The 15,814-nt window shown below is 44.7% G+C and overlaps 1 protein-coding gene across 2 annotated transcripts in view; it reads right to left on the reverse strand.

Annotated features, from left to right (window-relative positions):
• Positions 1–6,259: 6,259 nt before the first annotated feature.
• The window catches only part of LOC130170725 (cadherin-2-like), a 72,659-nt gene continuing 63,104 nt past the window's right edge, over positions 6,260–15,814 (reverse strand). For both annotated transcript variants that reach the window (XM_056378310.1, XM_056378311.1), the window contains exons 15-16: positions 12,395–12,556; positions 6,260–9,355 (exon numbers count right to left, since the gene is read on the reverse strand). In XM_056378310.1, the coding sequence (XP_056234285.1) occupies positions 9,149–9,355; positions 12,395–12,556 (369 nt within the window). In that variant the 3' untranslated portion in view covers positions 6,260–9,148. The remainder of the gene's footprint in view (positions 9,356–12,394; positions 12,557–15,814) is intronic.

Here is a 15,814-nt window from a genome sequence, read left to right on the forward strand (position 1 = left end):
CATTCACAAGGAGGGCCCTGCGCCGGTTTCTAGGCATGGCAGGTTATTACCGCAGCTTTTGCCGCAACTTCTCCACCGTGGCCCATCCGTTAACCACTCTGCTCAGCCCAAAGATTGATTTTGTGTGGTCTCCAGAATGCCAACATGCTTTTGAAAGTGTAAAAGCACTCCTCTGCCATTCTCCTGTGCTTGCCAGTCCCACTCTCTCTCGCCCCTTTAAGTTAGAGGTTGATGCCAGCGCCGTTGGGGCCGGCGCTGTGCTGTTGCAAGAAGATGCTGATGGGGTAGACCATCCAGTATCTTACTTTTCACGCAAGTTCAACAAGCACCAAGTCAACTACTCCACCATTGAGCAGGAAACCCTTGCTTTGCTGTGGGCACTCTTACATTTTGAAGTTTATCTCGGGTCCAGCTCTTTGCCAGTAACAGTGTTTACCGATCATAACCCTCTCACATTTCTTTCCCGTATGTACAACCACAACCAGCACCTGATGCGGTGGGCCCTGCTCATGCAGGACTATAATCTACAAATCCAACACAAAAAAGGGTCAGAGAATGTGTTGTCTGATGCGCTGTCCCGGTTGTAAGTATAGTTTCAAGAGTATTCATTGATGTGTATATATTTCCATTATGTTCAGTATGGAAAACTGAACATAATGTCAAGTTAAAACCTGTGGGTTTAATCTTAAGGGGGGAGTGTTACAGCCACTACTCTGGCCTCTTTTGTTGTGTTTAATTTTTCTGTTTGCCAGGCTGCCTGCCAAGCGGCCTACTCCTGTCCACACGGATGCTCCACCCTCTCTAGCCTAATTGGTGCGGTTTGTCTGCAGCTGGCCAATCCCTGCCGCCCAATCAGGAACCCCCAGCTATAAAGCTCCGGCCCGTCTGTCAGTCGAGGCAGCTGACCGTTAGTGGCAGCTCGCCTCTTTGTTGTAAGAACATTTGTAGAGTGTGAACCTTGTGATAGCACAGAGTGGTCGTTTGTTGTGCGACAGTTTTGTTTTGTGACCTACTGCTATTAATCTTACAGTTTTTCTCAATCGCTTTGGTACATTTCTCGAATCATCCTCGAAATTTGCAAAACAGTAAGTGAATTTCTCAAAACAATTCGTACAAATAGCAAAACACCATGGATTACCTGCAAAAGCCAGTCTCTTGCTCAAAATCTTTAGTTCATCTCTCAAAAGTAAATATCTGTGTCAATGAACATGTCACTGCCATCAGATGAAAAGTCCTTGTATTATTGTGTACGGATAAGACAGTCAAATTGCTTAGTCGTGTTGTCAATATAACAGTGTACTCTGGAGGGATGTTCTGATGTAAACTGTGGCTAAAGTTTTGATGACAGTTATTGTAAATTGTAAGTTACACCTTAGTGTATTGATTGCAAGAGACTGGACAAGATTCACATTTACGCTTTTACTGTTTGTACTGTAATTTTTTGACAGACCATGTCACTGCGATACAGAAAGGCCTCTTCTGCCTCTTCCTCTGTTTTGCCTCCCAACTCCTCCACGCAGCCTCACTCCTCTTCCTCTTCTTCTTCTCTCTGGCTGTTGACCCCGTCCAATTCCTTGTCCTTCCATTGTCAAACATTGTAACATTGTGTTGTGCTCCGGCTATATATATATATATATATATATATATATATATATATATATATATATATATATATATACTAGCCAGTTGGTTCATGAGATGCACCTTTGAGCTATTTCAGAAAACTGGTTGATCATTTGTTGATCAAATGCTTCACACATTTCCCTTCGTTAGAGAAAGTCAAGATTCACCTGGGAGCAATTTACCAATTCAGGACAGATTTAGAAAAATAAGTCTAATGGAAATGTATAGAGATATGTTTGACATATTATGACAACTTGTTCAACCATTTTGCATGTAAAGACTTATGGGATGAACTAATGCCTAAATGTTGTGGGGGGTGAGACTATTCACAGAGACCCATTATAATACATTTTGATCAACATGACATAAGCAACTGATAATGTAGGAAACAGCAGAGAATTGTACATAATCATTTGCATGATGAACCAAAGCATTTGCAACTTGTTCAAAGAAATGAGAAACTGCTTTCTTGATGTGCACAAGTGACACAATGATGTGAAGATTGAACAAGTAGTTTTGAGAATTTCAATTCTGATCTGAGAAACGAACCAAAGCGACTGAGAGAAAATGTAAAAGCCTGGAAGTGGGGTCAGGTTTAGATCTAATACTGCCACCGATTTTGCTGGTTTATCTGCTGGTAGCCATTTGTATTGTTAAAAAGTGGGTGCAGGGGTGCTGTTTCCGGTGTATTTTGGTTCTTTAGTCGGCCTTGGTAGCCAGTTTTGTTTTTCCTTTTACTTTCAAGTGGATAATTCCTTGTACTGATTAGCTCATAAAGAGTCCTCTTTTGTTATATTCTGTTTTTGATTTGGACAGCACCCATCGGCCCCATTCCTTGGTTTGTGTTTTTTTCTTCATATAAACCATCATTTCTACTATTTACGATACAATAAACAACTTTATACCTATTACCAACTGGGTTTTGTGTTGCTTCCCTTTCCCCTGTGAGCCGGGTTGTAACAGTTTCAAATATTAACCCTGATGATAATCTTTCCCTAACTTTAACTGGACAATAACCACTCGCTTGTTTTAACACACAGATACTGTAGCAGTAACATCGTGTATACATACAAATAATGTAAATGTCCTGAGGATTTACAAAAAGAGTAGAACCTTCACCTTCTTCATCCTGTCATACACTGAAAAACATGTGGAGTGTGATTTACTTAAAAAAAACCTTGGTAACAATTTCCACACACAAATTCCTAGTAAATTTAACTTAGGATATTCTCAAGTAAAGTCTACATACCAACAAGTATTAAGTTTAACCAAGAAACACTTGTAAAGTTTACTAGTGTCATGGTTTGCTATGGCAGACACTTTTTGTTGTGTTTTGGACTTTTGCACTTCCTGTTTTATTTTGTAATTGGTTTCCATGTGTGTCAGTGTTTTTGCTTCCTGTCTTGGTCCTGTTTTTGAGTTGTGATTGTCTGCCCCGCCCTGATGTGTTTCACCTGTGTGCAATCACCTTGCCTCCTGTGTCTATATAGTCTTTGTGCTCCCCTTTGTCTGTGTTGGTTCGTCAGTTTTGTTCGGGGTTTGTTCATGTCAAGTTCACGTTTTGCTAATAAACCTGTCTATACCGTTCTCCCAAGAGTTGGCTGCATTTGGGTCCTACTTACCCCTAAAATCCTTGACAGAATGAACCGACCAGAAATGGACCCAGCGGTCTACGCCAGCCTCATGGCTTTTTTGAGTGTTCATCCATTCTGTCAGCAAGCGCCCTCGTCGGTCATCAGATCTCTGTTCACGCTGCCTGACCCCTTCTCGGACTCGGACCTGGAGGACTCTGACCTGGAGGACCCTGATGAGTCCCCTTTCAGGGGAACTCGCCTGGCAATTTTCAGGGGATCTCGTGGAAGCCAAAGAAGGCGAGGTAATCACGGCTCCCGTCACCATGGGGAGGCTCGGCCTTGGCCCCAGCCCCAGGTTTCTCGCTTCCGGTCCAGGCCGAAGTCCAAGGTCCCCAGCTTCCAGCCCAAGCCCCAGCTACCCTGGTGTCCAGAACCTCTACTCCCCTGTGGGAAGAAGCCCTCGCCCACTACCCTGGCTGATGCATCAGCTGTTCCAGCGTCGGGGGTTCCAGTTGGCGTTTCGTCGGCTCCTGCCCCACTTCCCGGGTCGACCATCCCGGCCGGCGCATCAGCTGTCTCAGCATTGGGGGTCCCGGTCGATTCCTCCATGGCTCCTGAATTGGGTGGGCTGGACAAAGTCTCCCCTGTTCCTCGTGTCCTGACGGTGGTCCAGCTGACTACTGCCCCTGGTACCAGGTCGGCTCCTGGTCACCCTCCAGAGGGGCAACGCCATCCTCCGGTTCGACCTCTGGAGAGACCACGTCTTCGTCGCCGTCCTCCTGTTCGTCTTCCAGAGTGGCGACGCCATCCTCCGGCCCGACCTCCGGAGAGACCCCGTCTTCGCCATCGTCCTCCTGCTCGCCCTCCAGAGGGGCGACGCCATCCTCCAGCTCGACCTCCAGAGAGGTCCCCCTGAGTTCCCCTGTTTTGCCACTGAGCATCAGATGATGCTGTCCACTGGCCCCTGGATCCCTCCTCCCGCCCGAGTTTGTGTTTTGGTTGAGGGTCGTCTGGAATTCGACCCTTAAGGGGGGGGGTTCTGTCATGGTTTGCTATGGCAGACACTTTTTGTTGTGTTTTGGACTTTTGCACTTCCTGTTTTATTTTGTAATTGGTTTCCATGTGTGTCAGTGTTTTTGCTTCCTGTCTTGGTCCTGTGTTTGTGTAGTGATTAGACCCTGCCCTGATGTGTTTCACCTGTGTGCAATCACCTTGCCTCCTGTGTCTATAGAGTCTTTTTGCTCCCCTTTGTCTGTGTCGGTTTGTCAGTTTTGTTCGGGGTTTGTTCATGAACTCCATTCTGTGTAAACTTTAACATTACCGGACCTCAAAACACAACAGGAACGCCCTACCTTTGACGAAAGTGGCACCTCACGTTCAGTGTAACACACACACTGGACAGTTATCACACTGTAGCCATGTTTACCTATGCTCAGAAGCGTGTTGGTGTCCGCTGACCTCAGAAAAAGTACGTTATGACTCAAGTCCAAAGCGGTCCGGACGCGGGAAGAGCGGAGGAGCCCTTAGCTACCTAGCTAGCAGGCTAAAATATTCAAACACTGATGAGCCAACATAAAAATAAAAAGTGAATTAATCATATACATACCCCAAGTGTCCACGTCCATCAATTGTCTCATCAAATGAGCACCCATACGATCCCCCAGTCGAGGTGTGTTGTCCAGGAATCCTGTTCTTCAAAGTACACGCACTCTGACCTCACCTGCTGAGCATGTGCAATATTGCAAGTTGACCTATTACCCAAGTAAATTTTACTTGCTTATGTCAGGTTGTACAGTCGATACAGTTGTTAAGTTAATATTACTTGGAGTGATGTATAATATTTACTTATCAAAATGAGGATACATAATTACAAACAAACATCAAGTAACACATTAAATAAAAGGTGACATTTTAAAGTAAAAGCACTGAAATAATATTTCCTTGTAAAATTTAAACAAATAATCAAGGTTATAATTACAAGACCAAAAAAAATCTTTTTTTTCAGTGTATTTGTTCTAGACTGTTCACCTCCAGCACAGACAATCCAGTGGTTGGCCTCATCAGAGTCATCAGTTTGTCGATTTGTTTGTGACAATTTACATTAAAACATTAAAACATCAGACATCGATGGAAACATGTCAGGACTAGCTCAAAAGCTAAATCTATGGTTAATGTGCACACATGAAGTGGCCTGGTTCAGAACATGGTTCAGGACTAACCGTGACTCCCTGAAGACTGAGCTACAGCGATGATGATGATGTGCCCACTGCATCTTCATCATCTCTGCTGATGTCAGTCCATCTCAGTGCATCTTGCTGCTGAAACGTCCTGTAAGAACCAAAGTCTGAACATTCTCCATAAGGTTTTACTGAAATCAGGATTGGAAGGATCTGGACCACATGTATTTAGTGTCTATCTGTCAGACTGTATGACTGTTTGTTACAGTGGCGATGAACCCAGCTTGGACACACCTCCAACACCACCTTAGGTTTTAAAGATGTGGCATTTCTCTGCTGCTTTCACTGTGTCCATCATGTCTTTAATTTGTCTCCTGTTAAACCCCAACTTTAAAAAGAGTAAAACTAAATTGCTGGAGTGTTTCTTTACACGTTGTTCTTGTTGATGAAAGTTTTCTACCTACAGCTGCTATGCTACTAGCAGTACTCTTTAATATTTATCATATTGACAATGGATCAAATGACAAAGGTTTTTAGCCTTTTAATTCAGTATTTGCCTGGACAGATCTTTACTGCTCTGGTTCACTCTCACAGCAGCAACTGTTTTCAGAGAAACAGCTGTAAGAAGCCTCTGTCAGCAAGCAGCTAAAGAGCCAGATATTTCCCTCAGAAGCTGGTGGAGACCAAACATAGAGCTAAAAGAGAGGAAATACTGGGCTGAAATTGATCAGGTGACACAAACAACACTCTATATGGGTTAATATGTTCCTCTAATGTGGAAAAGTGTCAGTGTGTTTACAACTCAGTAGTGTTATTGTGTTGTCATGTGTGTGAATGGTGTTTAACTTATTTGCAAAGGATGTGAAAAATACTGTTTTCCCATAATGAAAAGATAAAAACATGCAAAAACGTTTTAATTTGTAATCCAAATGACACATATACAAGGATTCAGGATAATAGCATGTCATTTTCTGTGACCACAGCCAAAAGAACAACAAGAGAAAAAATACAATCTGTACAGTTCAGTTTACAGTGAGTATCCAGAGAACACTAAGGCAAATCATCAGCAGAAAGAAAACATTGCCTTTTTTAATCCACCACAGCAGTATCAAGTGTCTCTGCTACAAAACGAGGACTGATGACTCCCTTTATCAGCAACCAGCTGCATAAGTTACACTGTGATAAAAGCAAAACAAAAACAGAAGGGATCTATCTAAAGTCTAGCACTACTGTACATGTCTCCTCAGCAGCTCTGGAGAACCTACCTGCAAAAATATGAAGCTCTGCTATACAACTCTGGGTTTGACCAATGTCTGCTCACTGACAGAAACCACAGAAACAAGTGACTCAACAGGAGGCAATGCTACAGCTGTATACAGCTGTATGCATCCTTATACAACCTTATATAGTCTGACCACCATGGACATTGCTCCTGGTAAACTTCATTTTGAAGGTACAGGAAACTGAAAATCTTGAGCTTTTAATATAACAGCTGGTCGAGCAAATGTTCTTATTGAATGAGGAAAAAGACTGAGCCTATGTATTAAGAAGTGTTGAAGCATGAGGTGTGTATCACCTTCATGTTGCTGGACTATTAGGCTCCTTCAAGCCCTGTGAATGTGTTTTTTTGTAAATAGTCAGCCCTGGTCAGTGTTGAGTTAGCCCATGAGTTCATGATGACTTGTGTTTTGCTGCCACAGACAAAGACCAGGCTCTGACTCATCAACTGGCCCAGAGTCACTGCTCTCACAGTCAGGATGAGGAGCTGAAACAGACTGAGACAATGATTTCAGTGTGTAAGTGTGACGAAGAGAATGAACTGCACATGAATAAGTTTAATGTTCAACTTGTACAAAAGAAAGACTGAGAGTATGTTGGCTGATCATTGTTAGCTGATCAGGGCAAATAGGGTTATAATAAGGAAATGAAGCACTGATACCATCTGTTATCTACACATCCTTCAGTGTTACAGCTGTAGCTCTGTGATGCAGGCTGTATCCTCGCTCAGTGAACTTGTCTCTCCCCCACATACAGACTGAACTGCACAGCCTCTCCATTCATGAAGCTGGTGAAGTTTTGTGATGTTGTGACACAGGAGCTGGTCTACTCCTCAGGTGGACTCACTGAGTCCTGGTTTTACTGTTGGCTTCAGTGTGGTGCTCAGTCAGTTCAGACCAGTGTGTGAGGTTTCTCTGCCACTTTTACACTGTGATGTGATTGTGTGCAACCTGATCCACATGGATGTGTTGTGTTGATTGTATTTGAACATGACAGAAACAGAGTGGTGCGAAAATTTTAAACACTTTAGCTGTTGTTTGAGATTTTGTGAAACTTCAGTCACAAACATTTATATCCACATATGGAAAATGTTGTTTCCTGTACCTCCTTATCCTCCAGGAACTAAAAAGATCCAAATATGGAACTGATATCATCACAGAGAAATGCTGTAACATCTGTGACTGCCCCACTGCAGTATGCAAAGATACATCAGCTGGATTCATAAAGTCCAAGTTCTTCTGTAGGACAGATTAATTAGCAGATTAAAGGTCATTGAATATCATACATATATCATACATATAGCATACATATTCATCAGAACATGTCTGCTGTACCTGAATCACTCACGCGTTCACTGCTGCTGTCTCTGTCATATTCAGCATGTTTCATGACTCTGTTCATTATCCTCATGGTGGGGGTTTATTTTTCAGGTTTACTTTCTTTGCTGTGGCATTGACTCTTTGTTGGTGACACATAAATGAAATGATATTTTATCGCTGTATTTTTCTGTATTTTTATCAACCTGCAAATAAAGTCAATTACATCCCATCAAGTCCCCATCAGTGGAAACACAGCGAGGACACAACAATATTTAAACTGCTCCTCAAAAAACTGTTTCAGTCTCCTGCTGTGAAAACCTGCAGATTCAGAGACAAGGTTATTTAAATTTACTGTGTCATAAACTGCGCCTGATTACACACATGTGCCTCAGAGAGAGGATATACTATCTGGAATGTGTCACTGTGTCACATATGTAATGACAGCAGTTGTGATGAACATTAGGATCTACAAACTGTAGAACTTTGTGACTGAATCAGAGAGAAAAGAAAAGTGCTAACACCCAGAGCTGCACAGGAGAGCCATGTTTCTGCAGGTTGGATCATCCAAGGCGGTCTCATCATAGGCTTTGCCCTTTAGTGTCCATCCAGTGTGACTCTGCGGAAATGACTCACACACACTCTCTCTCACACACACACATGTAAAGGTAATGATGTGGAACACACACATGCACTCGTTATCATGGCGAAGCGCTCCTCCAGCTGCAGCTGTAGAGCAGCGGAGCCTCAAAGCGACGTACAGAATCAGGACACAATCAAAAGAATGTACAAAAAGGCACGTTTGAGCCCAGTGCTCCTGTACTGTGAGATTCAAGTGTAGATGAACGTCTGTAGCATGGCTGTCGCAGAGACGACGTCCCTCTGAGCGCACTGTTCTGGCTGTTAGCTCAGGGGCAAATGCTCAGATGATAATGTCCATTAGCCTGAATGCTCCCCACTGCCAGGCCTTGCTAGGCCCAGAGTCAGCATGGTCCCTAGTGTCATCAACTGTCCTCGAGAGGCAGCAGGTCTCTTTACAAGCTGTCCTGTGGTAATACAGAAGTGCTGATCCAAACCCCGTCTTCACCCCATTTCGTGTTGCCTTAGCTCCACCCACACCTGTGCCTTGGAGCAGGGGTTGGGTGGGGAGGGTGGTTGTTGTTGGTGGGAGCTGAGGGTGCTAATCGTCCCCTCCGCCATACAGGTCGGCCAGCTTGCGGAAGCGTGGCCCCCAGTCGCCGAGGTAGTCGTAGTCCTGGTCTCCACAGCTCGAGGAGGAGTGCAGGGAGCTGAGGGAACCGGCGGTTGAGCCGCTGCCCTCATAGTCGAACACCAGCAGGGAGTCATAGGGAGGGGCAGTGGGGTCGTTGTCTGCTGCCTTCAGGCCCTGGAAAAACAAAGAGATGAGACAGGAAGGTGAGGAAAGATCATCGGCAGCTCATGAAACCAGAAATTTTTTTTACTGAACCTGGTTTGTGCGTCACATCTACACATGATGATGGGTTCACCATGAGACCCAGTGGATCAGCTTAGGGCTGATCATCAGGGCAGTAATAAGACTGATCAAACACAAAGAGCCTATTTGATGTGTGCTACACAACGTGCACAGAACACACTCACATCACTGTTAAAGCACAGAGAAGGTCTGTGTGAGATATCTGCTGCTGTCAGATCGTCTCTATGTGACAGCAGCCCACACTCTCCACAGAATATCTGAGAGGCAGAGTTTATGGTGGAGAGAGCTACAAGACTCTGACTACATCTACTGCAGGATTATAGTAATCCCATAATATTTCTATAGTAACTCTACAGGTTCTATAGAAACCTGTGTCCATGCAGTGTAAGACCTGTGTCTGAAGACCCTCAGTGACCTGCTCATACCGTCTGAAAGGAGCCAAGTTCCCTCTCCCTCATATGTGGGACTTGTCAAATGTCAGCCTCCTAATCACTAGCCCGCCTGTCTAATCTCTACATCACCCCCTCCCCCCTCACTCAGCCCCCAGAGAACAGCCACAAGACCGGGATGAGAGGGATGTGTATGTGTGTGTGTGTGTGTGTGTGTGTGTGTGTGTGGAGATGAACAGTTGGGAGTGCTGGGCGAGAAAGAGGGAAGGAGGGATTATGGAGGAGGATTTGGGTCAGGGTGGACAGATGCTGCCTCTATCTCTAGGAGGAGATTCAGCAGATTACCTAGCATAGCCTGAACTTAAACCCAGCACCCCCTCCCACACACACACACACACACACACACACACACACACACACACACAAACACATACACACACACAAACATTTCATACACACAATCTTCGTGAATTCCCTCAGAGAGCCTGTACAGTGGTGGAGTGGACCTACATGTAAAATGAACATTGACACATGAAGGTTCTGTCCTAACAGAACAGAGTTGTTGTTTCCTTCGCTCAGACATGAGCGCAGTACATCTGATAAACTGTGGAGATGTTCTGTGGACCATGTCTGTCATCAGACTGAAGACACTCCTGCCACCCTGACACTGAATGGGAGGAAAGCATTAACACAGTGAGGGAGTGGGAGAGGCAGGGCAAGAGGCACTGGCTTGTCATGTCTGCAGGATTAAGCTGTCTGGATCAGGCTGCCATGTCTGACAGGTCCCGCTCATTATTCATAGCTGCGCCTGGCAGATGTCTTTATGCAGCCCGACCAAAAAGACTCACACACAAACAATATGGAGGCAGCCAGCACAAACAGAGCGACATGCATCAGCAGCACACACACTGATGATTCTTCAGTGCCAAGCTCAAGATGTGACAACAGTTATCAGCTCTGAAGGAAGAGCTGAGTCTCCTCATGAAGCCTGTGATTAACTAAGAGACTCAATTAATCCATCTGAGGGCTGTAATGCTTTAAGGAAGGTTTAAAGGCAGAGAGCGCACGCACGCACGCATGCACACACACACACACACACACACAAAACCAGACAGTGTACACCTCCTCCCTGCTGTGGGGTCAGATTATAAAGAACGGTCCAGTCAGTGTACAATAATTTTGTACAGTAACCATCACAAACTGTGTGGAGGTGCAACTACTTGAATTCACTGGAGTCATCAACAGTGACGCTCCATATTTTCTTCTTCTCCAGTGTTTCATTTGAAGTGTTGACCTATCTGAAGATAATTTTGTGGTTTTAAGAACCAAAAACCATCTCAGTGTAGTTTTACATCTCCTCTCTCAGGCTTCTCTCTGGAGCTATAGTAACAACAGGTTGGTGAGCCAGTCAGAAGAGAGGAGGCTCTCAGCCTCTCTTCTGATTGGCTGACTGTTTTCTGAGTGATTCAATAAAAATATATCAGATTTCAGGTAAACACTCAGAGAAACCAAAATCAGGTTGGATGGTGGATGGGGCATGGCTGAGAGCGGTGACTGCTTTGTTGTGACACCACAAAGTTCCAGAAGTCCTGACGGCTGGTTTTAAGGCTCAGTTTCTGAATACAGGCTGTGTGCATTTCTCTGTGGAATGAGGCTTTGATACTTTCACAGTATTAATATAGAACCTAGACCTGCTTTATAATCAAACAACACATGGACATCTACCTTTATACTACATGGACCTTTAGAGATATTAAAGGTGGAAGATGGAAGTGATAGAGTCTCAAAGCCTGAACCTTTAAAGTGCTGTGGCTTGGAGCCAGTCTGTTTAACTGAACTGAATCCAGGCTGGACCATGTCTGAGTGCAGCTAATCTTGACCATTACAAAGCTCATTAAGTCAGACACAGTCTCTGTTTGTCTGCTTGTCACTCTCTCAGCTACACCAGGTCTACTTGTTAATCAACCTGAGGCTGGCAGGTCTCCTCCCATCACCACATCTCACTGATCTGTCACTGTGCACTCAGTCACACTTGGGGAAAACACTGAGCCTAGAACTGAATGCATCATGTTTGTGAGGTATCCTGTTTGAATGCAGGCTCTGTGCTCTGTTTTGATCAGCAGTAATCAAAGTTTGAGTGTGTGAGTTCTCATAGCAGCAGCTCTGAACCGCTCTGAGAGAAACTATTTGAACTTCAGTATCCCTGAATCCTGTCAGATGATGAGGTAAACTGCACATCCTGAACCTTTGAAGCCTGATATCACAGGATAGAAACAGGCTGAGAGAAGCAAAAGATCTAACGTTAGCTAATCCTGTCCGTCTGGACACAGTGTCCGCTCACTGCTGTCTGTATCACACTCAGGGTGATTCATCACTTCCTGTCGGCTGACACCTGCATGTGCTCAGTGCTCACACCTGCAGGTTTACACTGACAACACTGACAAACATTTCTCTGAGGTTTCAACCCAGTATTTGTCCCCCCCCCCCCCCCCCCCCCCCCCCCCCACCACACACACACACACACACACACACACACACACACACACAGACACACACACAGACACACACAGTGTTGTCCTACCTCATGGATGAAGTCTCCTATGTCTCCTGGGTGGGGGGCAGCAGAGCGGAGGGGGTACTGGTGGTCGTAGTGTAGGGGCCTCTCATCCAGACGTCTGATTCCCACTTTGACACACTCTGGCTCCAGAGCGTCAGGCTGCTGCAGCTGACTCAGGTCGTAGTCCTGAACACAAGCACACACATGCATGCACACACACACACGCACACACAGTGACACAGTGAGAGAGAGAGAGACATTCACATATTGGTGTCAGAGTAACATCACTCGTCCCTCTCACCATCCTTTGACCCCACTATTCATTGTGAGGACAATGACTACAAATCCACATCACTGTCCTTAGACCACATCAGCAACAGGACCCTCAGGTCTCACACTCACGTCATGACTGTGGGAAAAGAAATGATCAATATTCCTGTTAGATGACACGTACTATATCAAAGTACTGGACTAATGGACAGAGACCAGGTGCTGGAGCTTGATGGAGGAGGATCACCTATGTCCAGTGGATTCATCATCAGGAAACACATTGTGTGCTGCTGGTTGTGGTGTGTTACTGAAGCATCAGATACAGAATGACACATACTGACCTGTTGATGCTGAAATGGTGACGTCATGGCTGAACAGTGTTTACATCACACTGTTTAATTAGTATCTCCTGTTATTTTGGAGTTGTCATTACCAGCAGTCAGGTCATTACAAAGGACTGCTCTACAGTCTGATCGCTGACTGTAATGTGTTTATTCTGTGGATCACTGTTATCATCACACAGACACATAGTGAACGTTAGTCTGAGGCTGAGCATTATTTTCTGATGACAGGCAGGTTTTTATTACAGTTTGCTAAGAACCTGACTGAACTTACACACACTTACAGTAAATGGGTCTATCACCACCTTCATGGCCCATCTGTATTTAATAGCTGATGTAGTGAGAATTTCAGTGACTCTGATGCAATGTCTCCCATTTCTCCTACATCATCCGTCCTCAGGGAGAACTGAACCCGGCTCTAATGCTGTCTAATTAGCATCCACTTAGAGAAACACAGCCCGTCTTTCACCTTCTCTTACACAACACCAGCGCAGTGAGCAGGCAGAGGGGAAGTGTGTGTCATGGCCTCTGATCTGTTGGTGTTCAATGGTGGAGTGTGAGTCACTGCAGCAACCATTCAGAAACCATTTCATGCTCTCTGGTCTCCAGGGAAATTGACTGAAGCAGCCTTTTCTGGACAATAACAGCATGCTGTGGACTGACCTTGGACTTTGTTCACGATAATGGCCGACCAACAGAATACTTCTCACTAAAGAGCAGCTGAGAGCCCCGCTACTACCTGCAGGGAGGAGCGAAATGCTGCGTCCTTCTTGTATCTCTATACTTACAGGGATGAGACTGATTCGTCCTCTCAGGACTTTATTACAAGATCTGTACCAGCATTTCTCCAGTGCTGCTATAATTCAACTCCAGATCATGTTCCTGCAGCCTCAGCTTTATATTATATGTACATTTTAAACACCATGGTTTGCTTTGCAGAATGACTGGCAGTGATGTGAGGTACAACAAAACACAGCTGTTGCTCTATAGAAACTAATATATTATATTAAACTACATTACTAAACTACTGCATAGTTTACATATAACTGGACGTGGCCTCAGTCTTTTGGAGCTCCAACACTCAAAACATTTGTTCATTAACCCACAGCAGCCAGTTTTCTTCTTTCGTGACAGCTTTCTTCTCCAACTCTACACACCAACAACCTGCAGTACTGATACGTCCACAGAGACATAGACACACAGACAGCAGCCTGTCATGTACACACCTCCACAGTTTGCTGCTTTCTAAAATCTGAGTGGTGCTGATGGATGACATGAGCTGAAGTCTTCTCTCATAGTCTCCTGTCCTCCAGTATTTGACTGTGTTTCATTCTCCACCAATCAGAAGCCTGTGTTGGTATTTACCATTTACCTTGAACAATGACATTTACAACCATTAATACGCCTCTCAGGTCCCAGTAGTGTTGGTTATAGGTAAGGATTAGAAGATCTAATAATGTGAATGTGTGTGTGTGTGTGTGTGTGTGTGTGTGTGAGATAGTCTTTTTCTCCTCAGGTTAACTCTAATGCAGGCTACTAGTAGGAAACACAACATGAAGTCTAGTAGTCTTGTTCCTCCTCCCTAGGCTTGTTCCTCCATGTGTTGGATCATGGAGAGTGAACCATTAACTCACAGTCAAACACTAGACTGAGCTGGTATCAGCAGGTTTGTTAAATGCAGCTAATCCTCTCACTCTGTCAGACTGAGAGAGACACTCAACTGTGGCAACGTCATCACATGCAGTTACAGACACAGGCAGATTCAGACAGTCAGCTGTTAACACGGATCGTCTCATCACGGGTTGTTGCTCCCATCAGTGTCTGAGCCTCCGTGTGGGACGCTTCAGTTGGTGGCTTTGTGTTTTTTAAAACCTATTGAGTACAGCTCAAAGGTGTAGCTGCAGTATTTCTGGAGCATGCTGGACAGGTGACAGGTGTCATCGGCGCTGGGACCGACTGCAGAGTCATGTGACCTGGGAGTGAATGCTGATTGTTCCATTTCACATTGATGACAGGTTGATTGGTTTCTTGTCCAGTGTTAAATTGGCTTCAGTTACACTTTCATTGTCATGGTTACCAGTCGTTGCTGAGAAATTGGTTGAGTTTTGGTTAAAATACACATCATTATATGTTTGACACATTTCAGAAAATCTTCATTGCTCACAACATAAACATGTCTCTGCTGACAAATGTTTTGATTTAGGAGAAACTAAAAGCACTTTTCTACTCTTCCTGATAATTCCTGTTTTAACAGAACATCAGCTCAGTAGCAAACATCTGGAGCTGCAGTCTGGCTCCATCATGGAGGTTCAGCAGTCTGATAATGTCTAAATATAAAAAAAGTCAGAGCAGAAAGTCAGGCACATGACAGAGAGAGTCGTTGTGGGTGTATGTGATACAATGACTGAGATGTTACACTGAATATGTTCTGTCATGATCTGACTTCCTGTCAGGACTCTGTAGTTTTTCCTGTTTTATTTTTTAATCCCTTCCCTCACTTCCTGCCAGTGTCTCGTACGTCCGTGACTGTCAGTTTGTTCAGAGCCTTGTCTTTCCAGATTGTTATGTTTAAATACTGTAGGCTTTATGACCTGGTTCCTCCTGTTTTATCTAGTTTCCAGCTGATGCAGCTCCGGTTCGTGAACATGCAACCTTCCTGTCCAGAACCGACTGGCTTCCTGTCTGATCCTCAACCTGAATACCCTGAGAAGCCCCCTTTCCTGGGGACTTGTCTGGTCATTTTCTTTAGGTATCTAGGTACCTAGAAGGAAATCTGCTGGGTCTCTGAGACATCAATGCCCCGGCCTGCCCAACTCCACAAAGACTTAGCTGT

The sequence above is a fragment of the Seriola aureovittata genome, chromosome 6, assembly GCF_021018895.1.
Source record: "Seriola aureovittata isolate HTS-2021-v1 ecotype China chromosome 6, ASM2101889v1, whole genome shotgun sequence".
NCBI classification, from domain to species: domain Eukaryota; kingdom Metazoa; phylum Chordata; class Actinopteri; order Carangiformes; family Carangidae; genus Seriola; species Seriola aureovittata.